General features: G+C 42.9%; 1 protein-coding gene across 2 annotated transcripts in view; it reads left to right on the top strand.

Annotated features, from left to right (window-relative positions):
* RHBDD1 (rhomboid domain containing 1) overlaps window positions 1-23086 on the top strand; it is a 69168-nt gene extending 46082 nt beyond the window's left edge. For both annotated transcript variants that reach the window (XM_056564767.1, XM_056564768.1), the window contains exon 7: window positions 21632-23086. In XM_056564767.1, the coding sequence (XP_056420742.1) occupies window positions 21632-21699 (68 nt within the window). In that variant the 3' untranslated portion in view covers window positions 21700-23086. The remainder of the gene's footprint in view (window positions 1-21631) is intronic.
* Window positions 23087-26290: the final 3204 nt, after the last annotated feature.

The following is a 26290-nucleotide window of genomic DNA, read 5'->3' as shown; positions in this document are numbered from 1 at the left end:
CGTCATGTTATGCTGGTAGTTTGCGCATCATGACGTTTATATAAGTCATTCAGTAAACCCAGTTTGAGCAGCATCGCACGGGTTAACTGGCAGAAGACCAGTGGGGGACAACTTCTGCAAGCCCCCCCAGGACCATCTGTGGATGATCCTGGTCAGCGATCACTGTGAACCAATCACAGTGTCTCAGCTGAGTGGGGGGTTAAAGTTTATTTCCCCCGCTCTGCCCGCCCTTAGAAGTCGGGCAGAGCAGGGGAAGAGGATCCCGAGAGCTGCGAGGGGACCATGGCACATACCTGCGGGGGGACCGGCGGCAGGCACACGTGGAGGCGGCAGCAGTGCCAGGCAAGTGGAGGCAGCAGTGAAGATCACTGTAAAGTGATCTTCACGGCTGCTTCTAGGAATTTCAAAACTACAACTCCCAGCATGCCCAGAAAGCCTTTGGCTGTCCGGGCATGCTGGGAGTTGTAGTTTTGCAACATCTGGAGTACCACAGTTTGGAGACCACTGTGCAGTGGTCTCCAATCTGTGCTCTTCCAGATGTTGCAAAACTACAATTCTCAGCATGCCCAGACAGTCCAGGCATGCTGGGATTTGTAGTTCTGTAACATCTGGCCCTTCAAGTCATGCAACATCTGGAGGGCTACAGTTTAGACACCATTACTTAGCGGTCTCCAAACTATTCTCCTCCAGTTGTTGCAAAACTACAACTCCCAGCATGCCCTTTGGCTGTCTGGGCATGCTGGGATTGTAGTTTTGCAACAGCTGGAGGCACACGGGTTGGGAAACACTGAGTTAAGTAACAAACTCTGTGTTTTGCAACCAGTGTGCCTCCAGCTGTTGCATAACTACAACCCCCAGCATGCACGGACAGCCAAAGGGCATGCTGGGAGTTTTAGTTTTGTAACAGCTCGAGGTTTGCCCCCCTCCCCCATGTGAATGTACAGGGTATATTCACAAGGGCGGGGGTTTACAGCGAGTTTCTCTCTGTAAGTTTGAAATGCAGCAAATTTTCCGCTCCAGCTCAAACTCCTAGCGGAAAACTCGCTGTTAACCCCTGCCCATGTGACTGTACCCTAAAAACACTACACTAACACAAAATAAAAAGTAAAACGCTACATATACACATACCCCTACACAGTCCCCCCTCCCCCCAATAAAAATGAAAAACATGAGGTACGGCACTGTTTCCAAAACAGAACCTCCAGCTGTTGGAAAACAACAACACCCAGTATTGCCGGACAGCCATTGACTGTCCTGGCATGCTGGGAGTTTTGCAACAGCTGAAGGCACCCTCTTAGGGGTATTCTATGCCAGTGATTCCCAATGTCCATTACTATGCAAATCCCTAATTTAGGCCTCAAATACGCATGGCGCTCTCTCACTAGTGAGCCCTGTCGTATTTCAAGGCAACAGTTTAGGGCCACATATGGGATATTTTCGGGAGAAATTGCCTAACAGATTTTGGAGGCTTTATCTCCTTTTACCCCTTATTAAGAGGTACAGTTGGGGTCTACTCCAGCATGTTATTGTAAAAAAAAATCCTTTTTTACAGTAACTTGCTGCTGTTGCCCCATACTTTTTATTTTCACAAAAGGTAAAAGGAAAAAAAGGACCCCCAAAATTTGTAACGCAATTTCTCCTGAGTATGTAATACCCCATTATTTGGACGTAAAATGCTCTGCGGGCGCACAACATGGCTCAGGAGTGAGTTCGCCATTTACATTTCATGTGATTTGCACAGGGGTGGCTGATCGTTACAGTGGTTCTGACATAAATGCAAAAAAAAAAGAACACCCACATGTGACCCCATTTTGGAAACTACACCCCTTAAGGAATGTAAAAAGGGGTATAGTGAGCCTTAACTACCCACAGGTGTTTGAAGAATTTTCGTTGAAAATGAAAATTTTTTATTTTTTCACAAAAATGCTGGTGTTATCCCAAATTTTTCATTTTCACAAGGGGTAATAGGAAAAAAGCCCCCCCCAAATTTGCAACACCATTTTTTCTGAGTATATAAATACCCCATATGTGGATGTAAAGTGCTCTGCTGGCGCACTACAATGCTCAGAAGAGAAGGAGCACCATTGGGCTTATGGAGAGAGAATTTGGCTGGAATTGAAGACCATGTGCGTTTACAAAGCCCCCATGGTGCCAGAACGGTGAAAAATGTAATGCCATTTTTCATTTGCACAGCCCACTGTTTGAAAAGTTTGTCAAACACAAGTGGAGTGTAAATGCTCACTGCAACCCTTATTAAATTCTGTGAGGGGTGTAGTTTCCAAAAAGTGGTCACATGTGGGGGGATCCACTGTTCTGGCACTCTCTCCAAAAGCTCCTTTTCTTCTGAGCATTTTAGTTCGCCCGCAGAGCACTTGATGTCCACACATGGGGTATTTCCATACTCAGAAGTAATGGGGTTACAGATTTTGTGGGACATTTTCTCCTATTACCTCTTTTTACTTACACATCCGACTTTAACGAAAAGTCGTCAAACACCTGTGAGGTGTTAAGGCTCACTGTACCCCTTGTTACATGTCTTGAGGGGTGTAGTTTCCAAAATAGTATGCCATGTGGTTTTTGCTGTTAACGCACCACAGGGACTTCCTAAATGTGACATGCCCCCCAAAAACCATTTCAGCAAAATTTGCTTTCAAAAAGCCAAATGTGGCGCCTCCTCTCCTGAGCATTGTAGTGCACCATCAGAGCACTTGATGTCCACATATGGGGTATTTCCATACTCAGTAGAAATGGGGTTACAAATTTTGGGGTGAATTTTCTCCTATTACCTCTTGTAAAAATGGTAAATTTGGGGAGAAAACTGCTTTTTAGTGGAAAAACTAAATTGTCATTTACACATCCAAATGTAACAAAAAGTTGTCAAACACCTGTGAGGTGTTAAGGCTCACTGTACCCCTTGTTACGTGCCTTGCGGGGTGTAGATTCCAAAATAGTGTGCCATGTGTTTTTTTTTTTGCTGTTATGGAACCATAGGGACTTCTTAAATGCGACATGCCCCCAAAAAAACAATTTCAGCAAAATTCACTCTCCAAAATCCCATTGTCGCTCCTTCGCTTTTGAGCCCTGTAGTGCACCCACAGAGCACTTTATGTACTCATATTGGGTTACACATTTTGGGGGGCATTTTCTCCTTTTACCTCTTGTAAAAATTTAAAAACTAGGTCTACAAGAACATGTTAGCATAAAAAATTTCGATTTTGAATTTTCTCCTTCAATTTGTTAATATTCTTGTGAAACACCTAAAGGGTTAACAAACATTCTGAATATCATTTTGTATACTTTGATGTTACTTTAAGTTATTAATGCTTAAAGTGACAGTGGCCAGATGTGTAAAAAATGCTCTGGTCCTTAAAGCGTACCCGTCAGATCCAACAAAAAAAGTTTTTTTTTTTAAATATATTGCTTAGTACCTAATCCTGATCATGTACATCTAATTTTTATCTGTTTAGCACCTTTATTTATTTTTTTATTACTTTTAATTTAGCTCACTAGTCTGAATTCCTCCCAAAGGGAGGGGCATGGCCTCACTGTGCAGGTCTCTACCCCCTCCCTCAGTATTCTGCCTACTCACATCTCCCCTAGCATTAGAAAACTTCAACTCCCAGCTTGTCCTCACTGACAGTAGCGGGACACAAGCTGACAGTGGGAGAATTTTTCCGCCAGCTGTGAGCCCTGCGCTACTAGCTGTCAATCAAGGAAGTGTGTCCATGACATAGGTGATGACGCATGGACACAGCAGGACTAGTATGTGTCCGAGCAGGCAGGGGGGCAGTTGTTTGACTGGCTTTTTCAGTATGAAAGCAATAGCAAAGCCTATTGGTTCTGCATGCTTTACAACATATCAAAAGTTCTTGTACCTTACAGTGCCCATTTAAGATTATATTTTCCCAAAAATGTGATATGAATGGAGCCTAAAAAGGATGAGCATGTCCTGTTTTCTGTTTGATACATTTCAGTATCATAATGTATCATTTTCCACTGTTCAGGTATCATAATGTATCCAAGTAAAAGCTAAGTGGGAATATTATTTCATTTTGAGTTAATGCAATTGTAAACAGTCTTCTCCTCTATGTATCAATTTGCCCATTTTTTAGACCAGACATTGTTTGACCTAAAACCAACAATAGTGAATAATGCTGTATAAAATTTATATGTAGAACACATCAATAATTATCAAACAAACGCCCAAAATAACGTAAACTTTTAGCAAATTATATTAGGACAAAATCTGAATCACACTGTTCTGAAACATTGTTGTTATTGGCTGGAGCTCAGTCATGATTTAATGCTCTCCCAAATGATAGCATGCATTTTCACAGCCGCTGACCATGCCACACTGACTAATATAGGATTTTTTTTTCTTTGCTCTGAATTTTGGCAACTCTTGTAACTTAAGAAAATAAAGGCCGTTTCTATGAATGCATGTTTTGTCTTAATTCCAATAATAACACTTTTCCACATCCAAGTTGTGAAATGTTTGGGGGCCGCATTACATGAATCTCTTTTTACCTTCATTAACACCCAGGAGAAATATTTTAATTCCTGGAAATATCAAACATGCCATTTATTAGCGCCCTGTTTTTATAACTCTACTGCTGTCCTCTTATTTTCCTTAAAGTGCAGTCTCACACTTAATGGATTTTATAGTATTACATGGGTCTGCTTTTTATTGGTAGAAGGACTCTGCATTAAAGTGGTTTTATAGTGGGTGCAGAGGGATTTCAGGGAAAAGGAGAATGATTATTGACACAAATAGGGGGGGGGGGGGTGTTATCATCCCTCTTAGAGATGAGCGGATTTCTGAAAAAATTTGGTTTGGGTCGAATTTATTCGCAGCAAATCGCTATTAAAAAATGCTATTTCTGGCCTGCAGAGAGCTTCAATAGGGGTGTAGAACACTTTGCTTTGTCCTAAAACGCATTGGGAGTGTGCTGTGTTAGTGAAATAATACTGTTATTCAGTGAGACATGCAGCTTACAGGCATCGCTATTAGAATCACTGCCGCGGAGCATCTGGATGTGGCAGATTTTTTATGTAATTTTCATTTAATTAAAATTTTTTGATTACCCATTCTTGTGAGCATCGAGCTGGGAGGCGAGCTACCACCTTTTACAGCCCCTGACTTTCAGCGCACCCCCATACTCTTTGTGTACACTTGGGAAAGGGAGGGACTGCAGTACCAGCAACTTGGACAGGAGCACATTCAGCTTCTGTGCCATTGGATAAGTGGGTGCATAAAGCTAGAAATGGCTGCAGTGAAAAAGCTTGTACTTGTATCTTAAAATCGAGCTGGCGGTCCTCCACCAGGCGAGATACCACCTATTCCAGCCCCCGCTGACTGTGAAAGTGGGAATGTTTCATTTAATCATTTACGGTTCATTGTTATCGCTCCAAGCTGTTTCATTGGATTCTTGTGATAATTCCACAGGTAAATGACATTGACGAAAAGATTACATAGATTTTTTTTTTATTAAGATTTATATTAGATTCCCAAGTTTAATGTCCTGGTGTTTACTTTGAACTAATACAGTATGACCACAAAACACAAACTAACAAGGAGTCACATGGTGGCACAATGACAGAGCCTAGAGGTGGCACCAGCATGAGGAGACCATAATGTGGCAGAATGACACAGCTTGGAGTTGGTGGCAGCATGAGGAGACAATAGGGCTTCACAATTCCTAAGATTAAGAGATGAATTTTAAATTGAAGATTTATGGTAGCTAGTGCTACCACAAAAATTTGTAGGTAATGTCCCAGACTCAGCCGCATCAATAAACCATATAGTGGCTGAACGACACAGCCTGGAGCTTGCAGCAGCATGAGGAGACAATAGGGCTTCACAATCCCTAAGATTAAAAGATGAATTTTGAAATTGAAGATTTATGGTAGCTAGTGCTACCATAAAAAAATGTACGTAATGTCCCAGGCCCAGCAGCATCAGTACACCATATTGTGGCTGAATGGCACAGCCTGGAGTTGGCGGCAGCATGAGTAGAACATATAGTGGCTGAATGGCACAGCCTGGTGTTGGCAGCAGCATGAGTAGAACATATAGCAGCTGAATGGCACAGCGTGGAGTTGGCGGAAGCATGAGTAGACCATATGGTGGCAGAATGAGACAGCCTGGAGGTGGCAGCAGCATCAGAAGTCCTAAAAGGGACCCGGAGACAGAGTAGTTCGGTGGGTGGCAATACCAGTACCCGGTGACGAAGGTGGGTGAAAAAACGTCTGATGCGGAGGAATGTTTGTAACTGGGGAGCAGTGCCTAAAATATGTTTGACATTATCCATATTTGTGAAGTGTTGGTGGGGCACCATGGTCAATCTACTCCTCTGATGCATCAGGCATTGGTGGTTGGAAATCCTGGCTGATCCATGCCTGATTCATCTTCACAAAGGTCAGTTTTTCCACATTTTTCGTGGACAGACGAGTTCTCCTTGGGGTGACTATGGCCCCCGCCGCACTAAACACCCGCTCTGGTGGCACACTACTGGCTGGGTAAGACAGCTTTTCCAGGGCAAACTCTGCTAGTTGCGGCCACAAATAAAGTTTGGCTGCCCAGAAGTCCAGGGGATTTTCAAGGTGTGTTGGCATGGGCATGTCAAGTTATGCCACCACCTGCTGGTTCAGGTCCTGCTCCAGGTCTACCTGCTGCTGATGAGTTGTCTCACTATGTGGTTGAAGAAAGGTACTCATCAGCGACTGTAGACTCAGGGGACAATTTAGCGCACTACGCAAGCAAGTGAGCATGCATCGTGCCATTTGTGCAAGTTACTCGAAGGGACTCCCTGCCTCCATTTCCACTGCATACTGCCACGGTGTGTCTGGGTCCTCTGTCTAGCCTTCCTCATAACCCTCTAGTTCCTCTGGCTGCTCCTGCTCCTCCTCTCCTGTCAGATGACTAGACAAAACCACCCATTTCGCAAAACCTACTGTGCTCCACTGTGCCCCTCCTCCTCCTCCAGTTCGGCCCCCACAGGGCTCATGTTGTCGTGAGAAGTAGGCGCCACGTCTCCATTGCCCTGACCAGCCTTAATTTCCAACACGTGTTGCAGTAGATAAAGCAGTGGAATGACGTTGTTCATCCCGTAATCCTGGTGACTGACTAATAATGTGGCTTCCTCAAAGGGCCTGAGCAAAAGGCAGGTGTCATGTATGAGCTGCCACTGGTTGACATTGAAGTTACACAGTCCTCCTATCCGCTTGCATCATCAAGAAATTGATAATTGCTTTTTGGTCCAACATATGGAGGGTGGAATTCCAACGTGTGGCAATGTCGCAAATCAGACTATGTTGGGGGATACCATTCTGATGCGGCAGCTCAAGGAGGGTGTGCTTTGCAGTGTACGAGTGGCTGAAGTGCATGCAAAGTTTCCTTCCCATTGTTAGGATGTCTTGCAAATGGGGGGAACATTTCAGGAACTGCTTGACAACCCGATTGAACACGTGCCATACAGGGCGCATGGCTCAGCCTTCCTTGTTGCAGCGCATGCAAGATGTTCTTCCCGTTGTCAGTCACCATGGTTCCCATTTCCAGTTTTTGTGGAGTAAGCCATGCTCCAATTTCTTTTTGAATGACTTTTAGCTGTTCCTCCCCTGTGTGACTCCGTTCGCCAAGGCAAACCATGTAAAGAACAGCGTGACATCGCCGTGCCCTGCACACATGGTATGCTGGAGGGGCACTGAGACTTGTCTGTGCAGTGGAGGCTGAGGACACAGTGGAGGATGAGGAGGCGGAGTAGCACACTATCACAGGACCAACGGCCTGAGAGCGTGGAGGAGGAAGCGTGACCTGTCCAAGTTGGTGTTGTGGCTGTGCAGGAACCACATTCACCCATTGGGCCGTAAAGGACATGTATTGTCCCTGACCATAGTTACAGCTCCAGACGTCGGCGTTGCCGTGCACTTTGGTACACACAGACAGGCTCAAGGACTGGCCCACATTCTCTTCACAAAATTGTGCAGGGCTGGTACTGCCTTCTTTGCAAAGAAATGACGGCTTGGCACTCTCCACCTCGGCTTGGCACAAGCCATCAGTTCTCTGAAAGGGGCAGAGTCCACCACTTGAAAAGGGAGGGACTGCAGCACCAGCAACTTGGACAGGAGCGCATTCAGCTTCTGCGCCGTTGGATGAGTGGGTGCACACTGTTGTCTCTTGGACATGGCTTCGCCGATGAATTGCTGGTGGAATGACTGACTAAAAGTAGGAGGAGGAGGAGCATCTGGAGCGACAGAAGGAGGGTATAACACACAGCTCCCTTCAGCTGAGGGGGTGGAGCCTTGGCTGGCTGAAAGAGAGAGCGGCGTGTCACTGGGTGATGCAGCAGGCCGGATCACTACATCGGAGCCACGGTTCTCCCAGGCCGCTTTATAGTGGCGCGGCATATGTTGACGCAGGGCCAATATGCCAACATTGGGACCCTGGCCACGCTTCAGCTTCTGCCGACACATCTTGCATGCGGCTATGTTAAACTCCTCCAGATGCTTGATGAAAAACTGCCACACCACCGGGTAGCCGATTTTCCCAACAACAGTCCGCACTAATTGACTGCTACTGCCGCGGTCTCCTGGGATTTCCACTTCTGCCACCATGCTGACCATGCTGACTGCCAACCATGCTACCACCTTGCTGGCTCAGCTGCTGCCTCACGGGCAACCTGCAAGTCTCGTCTCCTGATGATGATGATGATGAATCCCCTCCTGTACTTTGTAAATTTGAACCTTTGATGAAAGAAGTGATGGGTTTAAAGAGATACTTCATTGGTATTGGGGTATAGTAGGATCAGACCCATACTTGAGGGAAGCATTACCCATACATCTATCGGTGACTTTCCGTAAGGGGAGATCACTAAGGGACCGATTGGTACACAGCCATTTTGTGGCCCCCACAACAGCAGGATCAGGGCTTGACTGTAGACTGGTAGGGGCTTTTAGATGTGGGGATAGTTGTATAGCGTGCCCTAACATCAATAAGAGCCAGGTTTTCCACAGCGAACATACAGGAACAGATTTTAAAATTTGTGACTTCGCAAATTGTAAGACTACAGGTGTGGTATATCTCTGCAAATGTTTGTGCCCACTTAACTACATGGGTAAAACTATACTCGAGCTGAGGAGAAGAATTGGGGAACACCTGGGAGACATTAGTCACCGACATTATACCTCTTTAGCATGACATGTCTGGGAAAGACATGAAGGGGATTCCAAAGTATTAACATTCCTGGCTATAGAGGTGGTCAGATCAAATATAAGGAGAGGAGAATTGGATAAGAGATTACTCAGGAAAGAGAGTGGATTGACAGACTGAAGACTGTGAGTCCATTCGGTCTCAACGAAAGTTACAATTTCTCTGTGTTCATTGATTGATTTTTGGGATTTGAGTCCGTAGACTGCCACGGGGATATATGTGAAGAACGGTATCAACATAACCCCAAATATATATATATGTGTCATTTTTAAATTTATCTTTATTAATTTATACCTTTACATCAATTCCCCTATAGGAATATATTTATTATGCCTACCCCTGTTAAGCCTATGGGCTGGGTCAGCGATGGAGGGTCCTTAAACTTCCTACTCTTTGTTTTCCTTTCTTCTGTCCTTTGTTTACTTTAGTTTAGCGTGTTCCTAGCGCCCTCACATAGTGTAGGGAACAGCATTGTGGTTGAGGCCACCCTGTTAAGGAGATGGGTCCCACAAAAGGCAGGGTGAGATCTTTTTTTTTTGGGGGGGGGGGGGACCTAGTGGTAGAGGGCACATCTGTCTCAGTTGTTTCCACTTTTTTCTTAAGTTTGAGCAAGGAATAAATTCTAACAGGCCACGAAAGAGAACTCAAACCACAAGTCAATCTAAGAAAGTGCAAGGGAGCGTTGCATACAATACTTAATTTCTATTATGTTTAGTTTGATGAAGACAAGAAAAGTGAGATAGACGCATCAAGTTATATATGATAACACCAGAGTAGTGATATATTACTCTTAATCTATGCATTTGGATGTTGCCCCCCTTTTCTTTGCGGGAGTACCCTTCACTGGTTCCATCACAATGAGTCAGTCAACATGTTATACATATATGTATTAGAAATTCCCTTACCCCTAATATAAAATGTTGCTGCCGTTCATTCCTTTTATACCTATGAGTATCATTTTTTTAAGTAATGGCTCTGTTTATCAAATAACAGGAGTCTCTGCTACAGTGTCAGAGAATAATCCGGCAATGCCACTCTGTTAGTGAACTGCGGTCATGTGATCAGTAGGACAAACAGTGACGTGGGGAGCCTTGTTCACATGACCGGAGCTTCACATGAGCATCTGGAATGACGCGCATCGATACGGCACACTCCCGTAAACACGTAAGTGCGAATAAGGGTTACCGGAAGCATATGGTGACCGGAAGCTGCACCTGGTGTGGTGAGTGCCAGGATTAGATATAAAGAGCGGTCCTGGCCACATACAGTGTGGTGGCCGGACCGTTGCTGGACGTATATATCTGGGGTAAGACAACGTCAGGGTGACTAGGGGGTGACAGTTATTACACTCTCATTTCATATGTGTACCTATATGACTGATTTGCTTATTTATGTTAACAGGCATCATTATGGGTCAGGCAAATTTTGTGGTGGCTTAAAATAGTTTTAGCCCTTACTATAGGGCCACACCCCCGGTCTTTTATATTCCTTGAGAAACCCCAATATCGCAGGGGGGAAAAGCATCAGAACAATTTTAGAGTAGGATCTTTTATGTTATTAATCACGTGGTGTATCTGGTTGAGGTGCAGGCCACAACTAATAACCTTGTATTCTATTGAGTATTAATTGCGGGATATAAATACATTCGGTGAGGTGTACAATAAATGTGGTCTGACCTCTTGCGGAATTTTTGAGGTGGCGGTGATTAGTTTGGTTTTGAGTCACCATGTATTATTTAGTTTTTTTGTGGGGGGATTTCTACATTCCTTTTAATGCATACCAATAAAATATGACCATTTTAAAATGGGGGTTATATGAGCTGTGATATATTTAAGAAATGTACCTCTTACCTATTCATAATAGTTTATGCTGTGACAAATGGTACAAAATAGTACACTACTTAGATGTAGGTATGTGGTATGAACTTATGAGGGCAAAAAAATGCGCTACAGTACGCTTAACCGGTTGCCGTCTAAGGACGAGCTGGCTCGTCCTGAGACGGCAACCGTTGTATGGTGCGGGCTCCCGACTTGAGCGCGCGCCATACCGTCCGGCCTTAATAGCCGACATGCGGCAATTGCCACAGCCGGCTATTAACCCTTTAGATTGCCGCTGTCAAAGTTGACAGTGGCGTCTAAAGGGACATTTAAAGGGAGGGGGGGTGATCCATTGCGGAGGTAGCCTGAGGGACTAATAGTGTAAAAAAAAAACTTTGCCCAAATTCCATATAAAAAATATGTAACCATAATATAAATAAAAATATGTAGTATCGCCGCGTGTACGTAAATATCCAAACTATAAAAATAGCATATTTTTGATCACTTTTTATAGCCTGAAAAAATGAATAAAAAGCGATCAAAAAGTCAGATCAATACAGGTACGGCTAAAAACTTCAGATCACAGCGCTAAAAAAATAGGGGCCCCGTACACTTAAAAATAAAAAAGTTATAGGGGTCAGAAGATGACAATTTTAAATGTATTAATTTTCCTGCATGTAGTTATGATTTTTTCCAGAAGTAATACAAAATCAAACCTATATAAGTAGGGTATCTTTTTAAACGTATGGACCTACTGAATAAAGAGGTGTCATTTTTACCTAAAAATGTACTGCGTAGAAACGGAAGCCCCCCAAAGTTACAAAATGGTGTTTTTTCTTCAATTTTGTCACACAATGTTTTTTATTTTGTGTTTCGGCGTACATTTTTGGGTAAAATGACTGATGTCATTACAAAGTAGAATTGGTGGCACAAAAAATAAGCCATCATATGGATTTTTAGGTGCAAAATTGAAAGGGTTATGGTTTTTAAAATGTAAGGAAGAAAAAACTAAAGTGCAAAAACGGGAAAACGCTCGGTCCTTAAGGGGTTAAAGAAGTAGTGGAGTAAAACACCAACCGGTAATTACTTTTGCCGGGCCTTTCACAGTATCGAAGCCCTTGACAGATTAACAGGTACAAAATAGTACACTATTTAGTTGTAGATATGTGGTATGCACTTATGAAGGCAGAAAAATGCACTACAGTACGCTTAAAAAACATATTAGAGTAAAACACCAGCCGATGAGTACTTTTGCCTGGCCTTTCACAGTATCTAGGCCCTTGACATATTTAACAGGTTTAAAATAGTACACTACTTAGTGAAAGGATGAAGTGACGAGCCAGAATATGGCTGCCGACTATATATCGCTTTGACATCACAGGGGTGACTGGCTGCTGATAGGCTGCATCCTGCATGTGATTCAGGGTCATACCCTTGTTCCTGCCTTCCCAGAGTTCCTTGCCCCATGTCCTCACATGTGTATCCGCCATTTTAGATGCCCTGGAGCCTGGACCGCACTAAATGGAGTTTAATTAAGCAATTTGCGCAATGGAATCATGGTGATATTCGCATTCATTACCAAACTCTCTATTTCAGGTAGCACTTAAAGGCAGCTGATTAAAAGTGGATCTTTTAGCTCTAAGATCTTTAAAGGGGTATACCAGCTTTATACATCTTATCCCCTATCCAAACGATAAGTTGTGTAATCGCAGGGGTCCCGCCGCTGGGGAGCCCCGCAATCCCGGTGCACCTTTGGATAGTGAATAATATGTATAAAACCGGAATACCCCTTTAAGCTCTTAAAAAAAAAACGTATTCTGTTTGGCCCCTTTCACACTGCTTTTGCACCCTATCGAGAACGACTGTTAGTCTCCTTTTTTTTTTTGTGGCTTTAACGGCCATTCTCGTGACGGGGCACAACGAGTCGCGACGGCTCCCATCTGTTATTAGAAGGGCCATTGGGCACCGTTTTTTTTTTTTTTTACGGAAATAGCTGGAGAAAGAGACGGCGCTAGCAGTATTTTTTCTCCCGCTATTCTCCCCGGCTCCCCCGACGGATGTCACACTGCTGTGTCCAAGCAGCAATGTGGAAGAAGCCTATGTTGTGCAGTTTTTTCTTCTGGAGGAAAAATCCAATCAACAGATGCGAGAAAGTTATACAGATTTGTAAGTTACTTCTGTTTATAAACCTTCAGACTTCCAGTACTTAATAGCTGCTGTGTGTTCTAGAGGAAGTTGTGTAGTTCTTTCCAGTCTGACCACAGTGCTCTCTGCTGACACCTCTGTCCTTGTCAGGAACTGTCCAGAGCAGGGGAGGTTTGCTTTGGGGAATTGCTCCAGTTCCTTTGTAGTATCCAGCAACTGATTCCACAAGCGGAAATTAAGAAGTGTGAATGGGAGTGCGGAATCCTATAGAAGTCTATAGGCTTCTATTTGGGGCAGAATTCCGCAAGCATAAATTCTGCCATGTGAATAGACCCTTAGTGTGTATAGAGGTTGCACTACTATGTGTTTATGTTTCTATAGCTTAAGAAGCTGAACCCATTTATTAGGTGGCATCCACACACTTTTATCCATGTAGTGTTATTTCTGTCCAAAAATTGGGTTAATCAGAGGAACAATATCTAAGCAACGTCCCTTCCTCTCGAATGTGGTCTATAAATGCTGCCCTGGTGTTCCTGTGGCGAGTGTGTTGCTTATCAGTTACTTGATTTAGAAGTAAGTCTGTCTGGGTGATTTGCCAACATCCCAGATGGATAGCTTTATCAGTGTGTCAAGAGGCACAGCTTGTAATGTATGAATATGGTTTATGAATTGTGTGCCAAGACACAAACAAGACATTTCTCTTATGAGCAAAGTAAACATAAACTATAGAAACGCTTTGAGACACATGATGAATGCAGATAAAACTGCCTTACACGCCTGCAGAATATTGACCTCTAAATACTAATTGTAGAACATCTGCAGAATTCTGCCGGATCAGCTAGGCGTTTGCCAAATGGTTGCACTTCATTATAGGTAACACCAGCTTTATCACTCATCATGCAAATGTTGGACACTGAAAGACGCCTATGGCTATGCTGGCACTGGGACTTTTCACTATAGAATATTAACATCCAATAGAACATAATGTGGGCACTCATCCCTTGGGTAAAACTAACTCAAATATTTTAAGGAATAACATAAATGTCACTCCCCTAGTATAGTGTTATTATCAGAAATGTGCATTAAGCGCTGGAGAATTCCAATAATACACACACACAGGGCTGTAGGAAATGTAATTTTAACTACGAGTATTCTGTATGAATGGCTTGAACATGAGTAAATTGACAGACTACAGAATGTCATAAACAACAGTCGTTGCCAGTTCACAGATTTACAGTGACTGCAAATGATGCCAACTGATGAGTGTAAATATGCCAATAGTTAACTGCTTTTATGTGTGTTATTGGTTGCTCATACTGGTGAGACAGTTTTCTTTAATAATAAAAGTCAAATTTCTGATGGGGCTCTTTATTAAAGTCATTAAATGGGCACTGTCATTAAACATGATTTTTAATATTTGACTCCTTGTGCCAAATAACTTGTAAGTGGCTTCATTTAAAGAAAAAAAAAAAAGTGTTAGTTTTTATGCTGTATATTTCTTGCCACCAGGGGTCTCCCTTCTTGGCCAGAACACATTGTCTGGTCAAAATGTCCGATTGGCAGGTGACCAAATTCAGGAAGTGTTTCTCTGTACTAAGCTTGATTGACAGCCGCAAAGAGCCTCACTAACAGCAGCTGCACAGACTAAAAGCTGAATAGAGCCTCACTGAATACTGCACAGACTGAAAGCTACCGCACAGAGCTTGTGGTCTTCTATTCATCATAGCTCTCGAACGATGTGAGGGCGGAAGTGGTCCCCCAGCAGGCTTCAGTGTTGTCATGCCTGCTGGGAAACGCCCACTTTCTCCTGCTGGGAGATTGCACTATATGAGCAAGAATAAAGGTATGATACAGAGTGTTAGGAGTAGTTAAGGAACATAGAGTTAGTTTAGCAAAGTTTATTTAGTGACAGGTACTCCTTAATAAAAAGTCAGTCATCTATGTTCATTACAGGGAACCCGTCCTTGTTTTATGCTGCCCAAACTGTGTGTGCAGCATGAAACAGGTTTAAAGGAGTAGTCCAGTGCTGAAAAACGTATCCCCTATCCTAAGGATAGGGGATAAGTTTCAGATCGTGGGGGGGGAGGGGCAATCGCTTTGGCCCCCCGCGATCTCCTGTACAGGGCCCCTGCAGCCCGCGGGAAGGGGGCGTGTTGACCACTGCACCAATCGGCGGCTGACACGCCCCTCAACACAACTATATGGCAGAGCTTGAAAGCTGCCTTCGGCAAACTCCGGCTCTGCCATAGAGTTGTATTGAGGAGGCGTGTCAGCCGCCGCTTCATGCAGTGGTCAACACTTCCCATGGACTGCCGGGGCCCCTTACAGGAGATCGCGGGGGGCCCAGCGGTCGGACCCCCATCGATATGAAACTTAACCCCTATCCTTAGGATAGGGGATATGTTTTTCACCTCTGGACTACTCCTTTAAGGAGAGCAATCCTGGCACATTATAATCTTGTGTAAAACACTTGGGCATTTCAGAGAAATCGTAGTTTGAAAAACCCGGGAATCCGGGTAACTAGTCATTGGGGTTGGTCCCAGCAGCTGCTCTACGCCCCGCCAGCACTGATTGATATGTCTCTCCCTATACACAGACGGGGAGAGATGCGTCACTAAGGGGAGGTGGGGCAGGCAGCAGCTGAGTAAATTCATTCCCTCCACCAGTTTTATGAGGCCCATGGTGTGGGCGGCAAAAATAAAACAGCTGACAGGTTCCCTTTAAAATCAAAATAGGTGAGTGCCAAACTTATCACCCCCTTCAGGTCAGTATTTAGTAGAGGCACCTATTGCATTCACCCAGCATTTGGACATTGATGTGCTGGAAAAAGAGCAAATTCCCCAATTTGCAGAATGCAGCAGATTTTCCATAAGGATTCTCTGTGTTTTGCAGCATCTTACCATCTGACTTCACAAACCTTGTAGGGATGTACCGCCATCAGTCAAGTGTGTATCTTGCAGCCTGCCGCCTTCATTTTGAGGACTCTTTCTGTACAACTGGTGGCTCCCATTTTCTATTATGGGGGCCGCCGGAACCCGTTGATTTTTGACAGGAATAGCGGAAGAAAAAGACTGCTCTTACCGTAATTTTCTCCCGCTATTCCCCTGAGCTCCCCCTCCCCCCCCCCCCCCCCAACGCCCGTAACACTGCCGTGTGCTAACGGCAGTGTGAACGTAGCCTAAAAAGTTAGAAACAGCCTTACCTAAGCAAATTTCAGTTTTGACTTCACAGTTGACACGAATTTATGAAGTGGGAAAGTCGCATGTTGGCAAAAAAAAGTCGAAAACCCCTTCCAAAAAGTCGCAAGTACTAAACTCCCATACGTGAGCAAATTTAAAGAGTCACCAAAAAGTCTCTCAAAAGTCTCAGCTAAGACTTTTTTGTTAAGCTTATGTGCTCCAAATTTATCAATCCACTGTGATAAATATGTAACATATAAGCAAAACTAAGGCAAATAAAAAAATGCCTTCAAAACTCGCTTACCACAGTGTATTGTATGCGAATAGTTGTTATGGAGGTGTGTGTTACCTGTGCGTTATATATAAATTGGAAACCACAAAGGGTTAATTTTTTTTTTTTTTTAAAGAGTGTGTGGGTATCCCGAGAGCTTTCACTCTCTGTGTGTGTGTGAACCCTCATGTGACACAGAAACTGCTGGACGTTGCGGAGTAATCCCTGATTTTGAGACCAGCCAGACAATAAACAACTCCATAACATTCAGTACAGCAGCTTGTGTAGAGCCCATCTGTTTCAAAATAAGCCTAATTCTGCTTACTACATGGAAAGCTTTGCTGACTGGCATTTGTCCTAGTTCTGGTGGCCATAATAAGTGCAAACAACTCTGGTGCCACCTACTGGACTGTGGGCTGTAACACAGGCTAATTCCAGTTTATTGAAAGCTGTTCTGCTGCTTTAGCCTAAGTGGCTGCTTAATAAAGTGCTTCCTCTGGCTGACCTGCATTAAGCCAAATCCAAGTACTTAAAGGGGTACTCCGGTGGAAAAGTTATTTTTTTTTTTAATAAACTGATGCCAGAAAGTTAAGCAGATTTATAAATTACTTATATTAAAAAATCTTAATCCTTCCAGTACTTATTAGTGTCTGTATACTACATAGGAAATTCTTTTCATTTTGGATTTCTTTTCTGTCACGACCACAGTGCTCTCTGCTGACACCTCTGTCCATCTCAGAAACTGTCCGGAGCAGAAGAAAATCGCCATAGCAAACATATGCTGGTCTGGACAGTTCCTAAAATGGACAGAGATGTCAGCAGAGAGCACTGTGGTCGTGACAGAAAAGAAATCCAAAAAGAAAAGAATTTCCTCTGTAGTATACAGCCGCTAATAAGTACTGGAAGGATTAAGAATTTGTTAATAGAAGTAATTAACAAATCTGTTTAACTTTCTGGCACCAGTTGATTTAAAAAAAAGTTTTCCACTGGAGTACTCCTTTAACAGGAGTTTCTAGATAAATGGCCTAAAAACTGCTTCCGTCCATCCAACCCGCTTGTCATGTAGGAAATAGTAGACCTGGCGCAGAGGGTACCTGAGATCTCTCACATGTGTATCAAGCGGATTGGCCAAGCAACACAAGTGCAGCGGTTGACCGCTTATGACGTAGCTGGTACTAGACGCTTCAGGATGTAAGATACTGTAATTTTAGTTTTTTATGTATTTTTTTGTTTGCTGTAAATACTTTTGTTTCCCCTTTATTTGCTTAAAAAAGGATGTAAATAAAGGGGAGCATAACGTTTTATAATTTAAAAATGTAAATTTAACGGAGAATGCCAACTAAATGAAATGACCTTTATACAGCTGCACATGTTAAAGCTATTTAAAGGAGAAGTCCCATGTAGAAAAAGTATTGTGTTTTAAATGCAGAAGCAAAAGTTATATCACTTTGTAAATCACTGACTTCACCCATCTTGTATATAAAACATGTTTTTCTAGCTTCTTTGTTCAGAGAGGAAGTTCAGCAGCTCCCTGTTCTGATGACTTGCGACCCCCCATTGAGCTGCATTATGCTGGGGGCCGTGATGTCACAATTTCCCATAGTTCTGCAGCTTAGCCAGCTCTGTGCACGGCAAGGGAACCTCCCATGTGCAGCTTCAGCCAATCATAGAAGCCCCAGTGAGCTGAGCACTTGTCTTCATCTCCTCGGCAGGGAAGCATCTGACAGCCAGCTCAGTGTTTATAAGAGCAAGAACGATGTCCCAATGTCCCGAGAAGAAGCAGAGGGGGAGGGGGAGATCCCTGCTTTCCCCTGCACTGATCACAATCTGACAGCAGGTCAGTCTGAAAGAACAATGTCCTGAGAATAGAAGCAGGGGGAGGGGAAACACTGAGCCTGCTGTTAGGAAAGTGATCAGTGTCTAGGTCAGTGTAGCCCAACCAGGGTGCCTCCAGCTGTTGCAAAACTAAAACTTCCAGGCATGCTGGGAATTGTAGTTTCACAACAGCTGGAGGCACCCTGGTTAGGAAGCACTGGTCTAGGCTGGGCTACTTCTATGATGAACTGAAAGGCATTATGGGAGACAGGAAGTCAGGGACCTCCATGGACCAGGAAGTACCGATCTTTCAGAGGGGATTGCAGGAGAAGGGAGAGGGTGAGATACATGAGGAGCAGATTGTCAGAATGATGAGCTGAGGCACTTTCACATGATATTAAAAAAAATTTGTGACTTGGTCCATGATACTTCTTCTTTAACTTTGTAATGTACAAGTGTAATCTTTGCTGAGCACAAACCCTGTTTCTCTCAGCTTTTCCTTCAGGTAGGAAATTCAGTGGTTCTTAGCACACATGATGACTGTCGGGTACCAGTTTGCTGGGCATAGACCACATGTCACTTTGCTATGTAATTCTCCCTTTTCCAGAGAACCGAGAGCACTTCAGTGTGTAACTGTCCCTGATTGGCTGAGGCACACACCTCTCCCTAATCTATATTCACTGCTTCTATAACCATGTGACCTGCTCAGCTCCTCCAGCAGCTAACACAGGAAACAAGTGCAGAGGCCGATGGCCTATGTAGTTTTCTACACCTTTCAACTCTCTGCACAAACAAGGGCATCCTCGCCGCACAGGGTGTCCTAGCTGATTTTTTTCAGAAAAGTACCTGTATTTTCAAAGGCCATTTATAGGGGTCCAATTTTGAAAGAAATCAGTTGGGATGCCCTGTTAAGTCTTTTTTATTTTTACCACTTTTGGACAGATATCGCATTTTAAATAGTGGGGAAAAAAATCTTTTGCCAAGTCACATAACTAAACGGACATAGGGCCCTGTTAGACCCCCATGCTTGAAATGGGCCACAATCTTATAGATCAGTATTATTTTACATAGTCTTTACATAGGCTTAAGTGTTGGGGTGGAGGTGGTCGTTGGGGGGCAGAGGACCACATAAAAAAACCACTGGATTGCTTGTGCGAACCTTTGCTACCATGAGTGGTCAGCTGCACATCCCCATTACTGATTTTTTCCATGGGTCAGAACAGTCAAATCTCTGTTTGCACGTTTGTTGACTGATTGCTGGCCCACACCTTCCTGACCCATAACATACAGGTATGTGATTGGATGAAGAGATCCAGCCCAGCAGACTCAGGGAGTGAAGGTGGGCTCAGTGATTGCATCGGACACACCTTTTCCTGAGCAATAGATATCAGAATGAGTGAGCAGCAGAACAGAGAGATTTGTGAGCCAAATACAGAAGCTAGCCACATAAAAAGACATGGAAAGAATCCGCATGACCTAGTGAGTAACATAAAGAAGCATTATTTTTTTGTATTATATGGCGGTACACTTTAAGCTTAACACTGTGCTTATTCAGATCAATGGGTTGTTTGTGTAATGCGGGACAGTACAGATCCTCCAGAACAAGAGACGTTCTTTGTAACCACCTTTCAGTCCAGCCAAGAAATGTAATTGTTAAAATGGAGAACCCCTTTACACTTAATTCACATGTGGAAATACACAAGGACATAGAATATGCATAGATTGCTTTGTATTTATGTTTGTATTATGTAAAAATGTTGTCATAGATTTTTCCTTGTGTACATGTGTAAAAGCAGCATGTACTAATATGTAGCTTTCTCTGTGTAACCCTATCCTCATGACACAATTCTACATTTCATTATGAAACAGGGTTTTGGGGTGTCCACCTATGTCCCTGTGGTCCCTTACCCTTGTTACCTCTTTGCAATAACCTCCGCTATCTGGGAACTGGGATACATACTGTATCTGAGGCAGTGCCTCTACCCAATAGAGCATTCTGGGTAAGGGTGTGGGGTACCATTGGGAACATCTTTGAGAGATTATTGAGACTGACACAAAGCAAACGTTAACAACCATGCATAACATAACAGTAAGGTATAGTATGGCACAATATCAGACAAATGTAATGTGTATATAGGTCTCACCCACCCATAAGCACACATGCCATCCACCCTAATCTTCACCCTAGAGGCCGTTGGGTACTATTAGTTGGTGCAGATTGAATAGATGGAGCCCATATAAAGTCCTGTTAAACAATAGCCAGCAAATATTTTAAATGTACACAAACTGATTTCAGAGTATATTTATTGGTATGTGAATTCAGAGTGCCCTGTTGTTGGGGCAGGAAGGAAGGGCATTAGGCTTACCCTTACAGAAGCTGCATTAAGATCAGTCCAGCTTTATTTTTTCTTTACTGCTCATAGAGGCTTTCCTTTAACCAGCCCTGGATCTCTCCAACCTGCTAGCAGATTCCTCTCAGCTACTGCAGCACTCTTGGGGCCAGATCCTGGTAAGCCATTTAATTTGTGTCTTCTCGTTTTCCTGCCTCTTCTGGAAGTGAAAAAATGTCCATGATGGCCACTGCTCTGTCCCCAGCTTTAGTCACTGCTCAGTTCATTTGCTTGCACATCTACTGGACACTTCACGTAATTGCACGATACACCATAGGGAGAGATCTGTCTGTCTAGGCCAGCAAGGTAGGGAGAAGCTGCCATGGACCTCCCCAATGACATATGGTTCAGGCAGCATGATGCCAAGTGATGCCAGGTTCCCTTTGAATGTAACCTTTTACCAGAGTTTTCCTACCAATTCCAGTAGAAACCTTGCAGACATCATTCTGTGGTAACCTTGTATAGAAGCATATTTGTGGCACATGAATATCCAATGCGTTTTGTGATGTGTGCTTGTGGTCGTGTGTTTACTTATTAGGCTGTTCTATTTTGGGGGTTACACGATTGGCCCAGTTCCTGCATTAAGCCACTGTTCTGTATGGAGAGTTGGCCTTCATGGTGATCTCTTGTTATGCTACCTATATTTAACTGTGTATGGTTCAGCTCCTATCGTACAACGCTCTTGTGGTGCTTCCTGGAGTGTTACTGTTTTGTCACGTTTTTTCAAAAATGCCAAAAATAAACACTTAAAAAAAAAAAGTTATATATTTTTGTGGTAATTAAATAACTTTTGTTTTTATATATAGCAGGCCGTGGTGTGCGGCGGGAGCCATCCTTGGAAGAAATCAGAAGACGGAGATTGAACAGGTTTTAAAGCTGATTCTTAAATAACAACTATACTAAGCCTTAAATATAAACTGGCTTCAGAGGAAAGTGCATTTACCGCATGTGGATGAATAAACCATCGTATCTTGGACATTACTTTTGTGATCAATAAACTAACTTTTCTACCTAGTACAGTAAATTTCTATGCACTCAGCAGTTGTCACTGTGGAGTTTGAGTGGAGTGTCAGGTCTACAATATTGCCTTAATGGATCTTGGATTCCTTTTTCTATTGCCAACTTTTACATGGATAAAAAAGGAACTTGCCTTATGATGACATACAATTGATGGCTCATAGTAATAACCCAAATGCTGAATAGCTGATCTGTTAAGCTATAGCAGTGGTCTCTATACTGTGGGCCTCCAGCTGTTGCAGAACTATCACTCTCAGCGTACCCTGACAGTTGTGCAACAGCTGGAGGTCTGCAGTTTGGAGACCACGGAGCTATAGCAATATTTCTTTCTGATCTTTGTACTCCACCCAATTTTGTAAGTATCCTATATGCTCGAGCTGCCACCATTAAAATAATGAACTTTAACCTACCCTCCACTGCTCCCCTGTTGCACCTTTATCAGTCTCCTGTCTTCTGGTCCCGATCTTCCTTCCTGGTTTTGGGGCCTGACAGATCACACTGCGGCTCATCTATACGCCAGATGCAGCACTCTCCCGCCAGTCACAGGCTACGCGACAGTGTCATGTAACTGGCCCCAGCATCAGAAAGAATGCTGTGCCCAGGCCAGTTACATCACACTGCCGCTCAGCTTATCACCGGCCGATGCGGGACATCTCTGTGGTCAGAGATTTGATCAACCGAAGAGTGATGTGTCAGGCCCCAAAACCAGGAAGAGCACAAGGCCGGAGGATGGGAGACCAATATCTGCAGCTGCATGTGTTCCCCATGGTTTCCAGGATCTCAGTTGCAGTCATTTAATTTACCTTTCATTGTTTGCTTACAGAAAGGGGAAATCTGTCCTGGTCATATGGTGGACAAATTCATAGACACTAAAGCTAGGTTCAAATTGAGGAATCTCCATCTAGAAATATTCTGGCCAGAGATTTCGAAAGCTTCCAGCTCCACTAGGACCGCGCAGACATTATTGTCAACATAGAAAGAATGACCAAGATCATTCTTTTTCCGGAGCAAAAGCTCCACTGGTGAAATTCCATAATATGCATTGTGCAGCAGAATCCCATTGGCTGCAATAGGTTTCTGCTGAACTGGAATGTCTGAGCGTAATTTTTAAGCGTAATTAGGCTTGGAAATTCCTTATTAAGAACCACGCCTAATTCTACTACAACAAGCCATGCCACCTCTGTGTCCATAACACAACCAGGAGAGAAACAAACAAAGATTTTAAAACCAAGTGATAAAAAGCATAATAGAAAATGTTTAACTTTTCATTATACAATGAATAACCTCTATTGGCTGAAACCAAAATATAGGTCTCTTTGTTATGGGTTTAGAGTTTTTCAACCTATTGCTTTTATAAATCGTATTTTCTTATTCAAAATAAAATGGTTGAACCATGGCTTGCGTCTTTGTCTCTCTGCTACATCACACAATATGTTTATTTCTGTAGAAAATCTAATGGAATTAAGACCCTTACCCGTGACTGTATCTTTGTGTTTTAGGCAACCTGACCCAAGGTTGTGGTTTCATATTTTTAGGGCCTAATTTAGTTCTTAGTGGTGCTTTTAAGATTGGTAGGCTTAAATTCTGTAAAAAATACATTTAAAAAAAATGTCTGTCTGCAGATCGTAATAGCAACTGTTAAATGTCTACAAAAACTTAAGATAATTCCTGTTTTCAGGCCTCGATTTTGATGGACTGAAAGGCAGGATTGGCAGTGGGGCTTTTCATTATGCTTCCTCACGCCAGGTTTTCAGATGAGCCCTGATCAGCACAGGTGCTGACTTCATCTGGCTATTGGGTGGTAAGTCTTGCTGAAAGCTAGTCTTCTAGGGAGGCTGAGAAGAACCTGACCCTCAAATGGGAAATGTACTCTGTAGCCTCAAAAAGTGGACAAGTGACAAATGCCAGTAGTTTTCAATTTTTTTTTTGTCAAGTAGCTGGTAGTAGTCCATAGAGATGAGCAAAGTTACAGTGATTTGATTCGTCACGAACCTTGCGGCTCGGCAGTTGCCGACTGTAGCCTGCATAAATTAGTTCAGCTTTCAGGTGCTCCGGTGGGCTGGAAAAGGTGGATACAGTCCTAGGAGAGAGTCTCCAGCCCACCGGAGCACCTGAGAGCTGAACTAATTTATGCAGGATAAAGTCAGCAACTGCCGAGCCAAGAAGTTCGTGACAAATCAAATCACTGTAACTTCGCTCATCTCTAGTAGTCCATTTGTTTAGGGTACTTTAAAAGGCTTGTATGGAAAAAATTATTATGTCCTGTATCCATAGGATGTGATTTTGGGGGGTCTGACCGTTGGGACCCCCTGCGATCTCCACAATGGTACCCCAGCTCTCAGAGAGGAGCAGGTGCTGTAGACTGCCCGAGTGCCATTCATTCTCTGTGGGAGTGCGAAGATGCCTGAGTAATGTACTTGGTGCTCCCATACAAATGAATGGAGCATGTGTTAGGTCGGTCCACCATTTTGGCCAATCATGACTTAGAGGATGAGGAACAGATACCACATGTAGGCATCATCACCTATACTCAGCTGAATGCTCTGTGCAGCAGCACCAGCAGTTGGTGCATGTGTTTCAGAGGAATGGGAGCAGATCTCCCAGCCCATTCCAGCATAGACCAGACATTTTTAACCCCTTAAGGACACAGATATTTCTCATTTTTGGGTTAAATTTTTTCCTCCTTGCCTTCTAATAGCCCTTATTCCTTAAATTCCCCCCCTACAGACCCATATAAGGGCTTGTTTTAAAAAAAAAAATATTTATGGAGCAGAATTGCAAAAAAAAAAAAAAAAAACACACTCTGGGGGATATTTAACAAAATATTTACACTGGTTTTTCCTGCCTAAATTTGTCGCACAGAAAGTCGCAGTCTAAATATGTGCGACTTTTTTGCGACTTTTGCTTTAGAGGATTTTTAGAACATGATGCATTCTAGTCTAGTTTAGACGGAAATGTATTGGAAAATGCATTGTTGATAAATTTATCAAAAGTGACTTTTGAGCGACAAGTTGCATCTGCTGAAAGTGCGCCGAAATGTCAGACCATGCTGGAGCAGGTTTAAATACAGTCTAAAGCATAGATCACGAAGACTGTGCACAGAATTTATTAAGAGCCATGCGCCTTTTGATAAATTAGGCGCACAATAGACCTGCCATACACTCTGTCGTTTGGTCTATATTGATGCAGGACATAGACAGCTTTGATAAATATCCCCCTTTGTTTAGGAAATTTATTTTTTTACTTTTATTTCTGTGCAGTGCACTTTTCAGTTAAAATGATGTTATGTTTATTCTATAAGTCAATACGATTACAAGGATACCCAATTTAAATAGGTTTTGTTTTATTTTACTGCTTTTAACCCCTTAACCCCTTAAGGACTCAGCCCATTTTGGCCTTAAGGACTCAGACAATTTAATTTTTACGTTTTCATTTTTTCCTCCTCGCCTTCTAAAAATCATAACTCTTTTATATTTTCATCCACAGACTAGTATGAGGGCTTGTTTTTTGCGCGACCAGTTGTCCTTTGTAATGACATAACTCATTATATCATAAAATGTATGGCGCAACCAAAAAACACTATTTTTGTGGGGAAATTAAAACGAAAAACGCAATTTTGCTAATTTTGGAAGGTTTTGTTTTCACGCCGTACAATTTATGGTAAAAGTGACGTGTGTTCTTTATTCTGAGGGTCAATACGATTAAAATGATACCCATTATTATATATTTTATATTATTGTTGCGCTTAAAAAAAATCACAAACTTTTTAACCAAATTAGTACGTTTATAATCCCTTTATTTTGATGACCTCTAACTTTTTTATTTTTCCGTATAAGTGGCGGTATGGGGGCTCATTTTTTGCGCCATGATCTGTACTTTTTTTTGATACCACATTTGCATATAAAAAACTTTTAATACATTTTTTATAATTTTTTTTTTAATAAAATGTATTAAAAAAGTAGGAATTTTGGACTTTTTTTATTTTTTTTCGTTCACGCCGTCCACCGTACGGGATCATTAACATTTTATTTTAATAGTTCGGACATTTACGCACGCGGCGATACCAAATATGTCTATAAAAAATGTTTTTTACGCTTTTTGGGGGTAAAATAGGAAAAAACGGACGTTTTACTTTTTTATTGGGGGGAGGGGATTTTTCACTTTTTTTTTACTTTTACTTTTACATTTTTTGAATTTTTTTTTTACACTTGAATAGTCCCCATAGGGGACTATTCATAGCAATACCATGATTGCTAATACTGATCTGTTCTATGTATAGGACATAGAACAGATCAGTATTATCGGTCATCTCCTGCTCTGGTCTGCTCGATCACAGACCAGAGCAGGAGATGCCGGGAGCCGCACGGAGGAAGGAGAGGGGACCTCCGTGCGGCGTTATGAATGATCGGATCCCCGCAGCAGCGCTGCGGGCGATCCGATCGTTCATT

Source organism: Hyla sarda, chromosome 3 (genome assembly GCF_029499605.1).
Source record: "Hyla sarda isolate aHylSar1 chromosome 3, aHylSar1.hap1, whole genome shotgun sequence".
NCBI classification, from domain to species: Eukaryota; Metazoa; Chordata; class Amphibia; order Anura; family Hylidae; genus Hyla; species Hyla sarda.
Note: the sequence above shows the minus strand (reverse complement) of the source record. Positions and strands in the feature narration are given on the sequence as shown.